A 2199-nucleotide genomic window follows, 5' to 3' on the forward strand; every position below is an offset into this window, starting at 1 on the left:
CCCAAGGTGAATAAACCGAGAGGATCCCGGACAAAGACCCAAATTATTTGCTGTTTACTCTGAGCGACCCCCTGCATCTATCTGTAAAACAGCTGTAATAACCCTACCTCGCGAAGCTGTTGAGGTGACAGGAAATGTCACATACGAAATCGCACCAGGTGGCATGACGTGAATCCGAGATTTCACATCGGCACGTTCTGTCTGGGCTCCCTCAGTCATTTCAGGAGTATTTGGAGATACAAACATCCAGACGTGGGGCCCTGCCAGTTGACCACTGTGTCACGTGACGCCCAGCTGTGAACAGTGTGGTGCGGGGTGAGAATGGCCCTGAACGCAGGCCAGGTTAGTGTGGGTGTGGTGGGGGGACCCGGGCTGAGGACGGCTTTCCAGACGCGCCGACACTGCAGCTGGCTCTTCCCGGCCCAGCACGAACTTCCCAGGCCCGGCGTCCCGGGGGACGTCCCCGGGGACAGCTCTGAACCGAGACTCCACTCTCCCGGCTACGACAGGGCCTCGCCCCGCCCGCGCCGGGTCGCCTCGCTTACCTTGAGCGAGGCCAGGTGGGCGATGTCGCCGCTGAGCTCTCGCAGGCAGTTGTCGGCGGCCGCCAGCTCGCTGAGCAGGGGCAGCGCGCCGGGGAGGAAGAGCTCTGCGGGGAAGGAGTCCAGGCGGTTGCCGGTGAGGTTGAGGCTCTGCAGGCGCGGGGCGCAGCGCGCCAGGTCGGCGGGCAGCTCGCGCAGCCGGTTGCCGCTCAGGTTGAGGCTCTGCAGCTGCGGGAGGCCCGGCGGCTCGGCGGGGCCCAGGCCCTGGCCCGGCGGCAGCGCCTCCAGCGCGTTGCCGGACAGGTCGAGCACGCGCAGCGCGGGCAGCGGGCCGAGCTCGGGGCTCAGGCCGGGCCCCAGCGCGTTGCGCCGCAGCACGAGGCTGTGCAGCTGCGGGAGGCCCTGCGCCAGGCCCGGGCCCGGCTCGCGCAGGCTCCCGCAGCCGCTCACTTCCAGGTAGTGCAGCAGCGGCAGGGTGAAGAGCCGCGGCGGCAGCCGGCCGCCCGCCGCCCGCACCCGCTCCTCCAGCCCGGGCCCGGTCAGCAGCAGCTCCCGCCGCCGCTCGCGCTCCGCCAGGTCCAGCTCGGGCCAGGCCTCGGACACCGCCGCGGCCGCCATCGCGCCGCCGCTACAGAGTGCTTCCGGGGCACGGCCCTGCACTTCCGGCCCGGGCCGGAAGGAGCCGTGGAGAACGCGCTCGGAGGCTAGAGCGCCGCAGCGAGTGCCATCGAGGAGACGGTCCTCCCCCAGATGGACGGACGCCTCCACCGCCGGGGCCAGGTGGCGACGGCGAGCCCGCGCGGTGGCGCGCACCTGGCCCGGGCAGCCGCCGCGAAGGTTTAACCCCGGTCCTTGGCCCCGGCCGGACCGAGCCCGTTTCAGAGTCCTCCGCCCGGGAGACTCAGGGCGCAGCCGGAACCGCCCCGCCCAGCCCCGCCCCGCCCCGGATGGGGGCGTGGCTGAGACAGGAAGGCCGAGCAGCGGGCTCCTGCCAGCGAGGCGCAGGCGGACGGGCGACGCCGGGGCGGCTTGGGGCGCGGATTCGGGGCCCGCGCAGCGAGGCAGGGCGGGCGGGCAGGGTCAGGACAGATGGACGGCCCGAGAGGAAGAGAGCCAGGGGCGGTCGCGACCGTCTCGGGGTGCTGTCGCCTCTAGTCACTCCTGACCCGAGCTGCTGACTCTGGGAGCGGATTCGTGACAGTTAAGTGCCGTGGGGGGGCGGGGGGGAGGCTGTTTTAGGCAGTCAGAGGGGGATCAGAGAAAGCCTCCCTGCATTTGCCGCTTGCCAGGAGCCCAGATCGTCGGGGTACCACAGCAGTGTTGGGGTGGCATCTGCCACTACCCGCCGTGCCCGATCGCTCTCGTCCTGGTAACTCGCCCTGCCCCGTGGCCACACGCCCCCAGCCGCCCTCTGTTCAGAGTGGAGTTCCCAGTCTCTCCAGTCACAACAGCCCTGGTCGAAACCATCCTTGCTGCTTTTAACAGCGTTCAGTGCACTTTTTTCTTTTACACATCCGTGTTCTTGTGTTGGAATTGCCAGATGACACACGGGTGATGCGGGGTCCACCTCTAGAAATTATGACAGGCTGGACTGTCTGCAAGTCCCCCGGTGTGTAAACTGGCTAGGCAGGGCGGAGAGGCCGTCTTGGGACCAGCT

General features: G+C 68.8%; 1 protein-coding gene across 1 annotated transcript; it reads right to left on the reverse strand.

The window, feature by feature from the left end:
- Nucleotides 1-72: 72 nt before the first annotated feature.
- LOC105311495 (leucine-rich repeat-containing protein 47) lies at nt 73-1488 on the reverse strand. The gene is made up of 2 exons (XM_011387483.2): nt 546-1488; nt 73-294 (listed from the first exon to the last, which is right to left on the reverse strand). Exons 1-2 carry the CDS (start codon nt 1158-1160, stop codon nt 280-282), a joined length of 630 nt encoding a protein of 209 aa, XP_011385785.2. The 5' UTR covers nt 1161-1488; the 3' UTR covers nt 73-279.
- Nucleotides 1489-2199: the final 711 nt, after the last annotated feature.

This window comes from Pteropus vampyrus, unplaced genomic scaffold (genome assembly GCF_000151845.1).
Source record: "Pteropus vampyrus isolate Shadow unplaced genomic scaffold, Pvam_2.0 Scaffold1000004361, whole genome shotgun sequence".
Taxonomy (NCBI): Eukaryota; Metazoa; Chordata; class Mammalia; order Chiroptera; family Pteropodidae; genus Pteropus; species Pteropus vampyrus.

What these genes read in the sequence shown, in the direction of transcription:
- LOC105311495 (XM_011387483.2), bottom strand. Translation starts at nt 1,160, where the DNA reads ATGGCGGCCGCGGCGGTGTCCGAGGCCTGGCCCGAGCTGGACCTGGCG.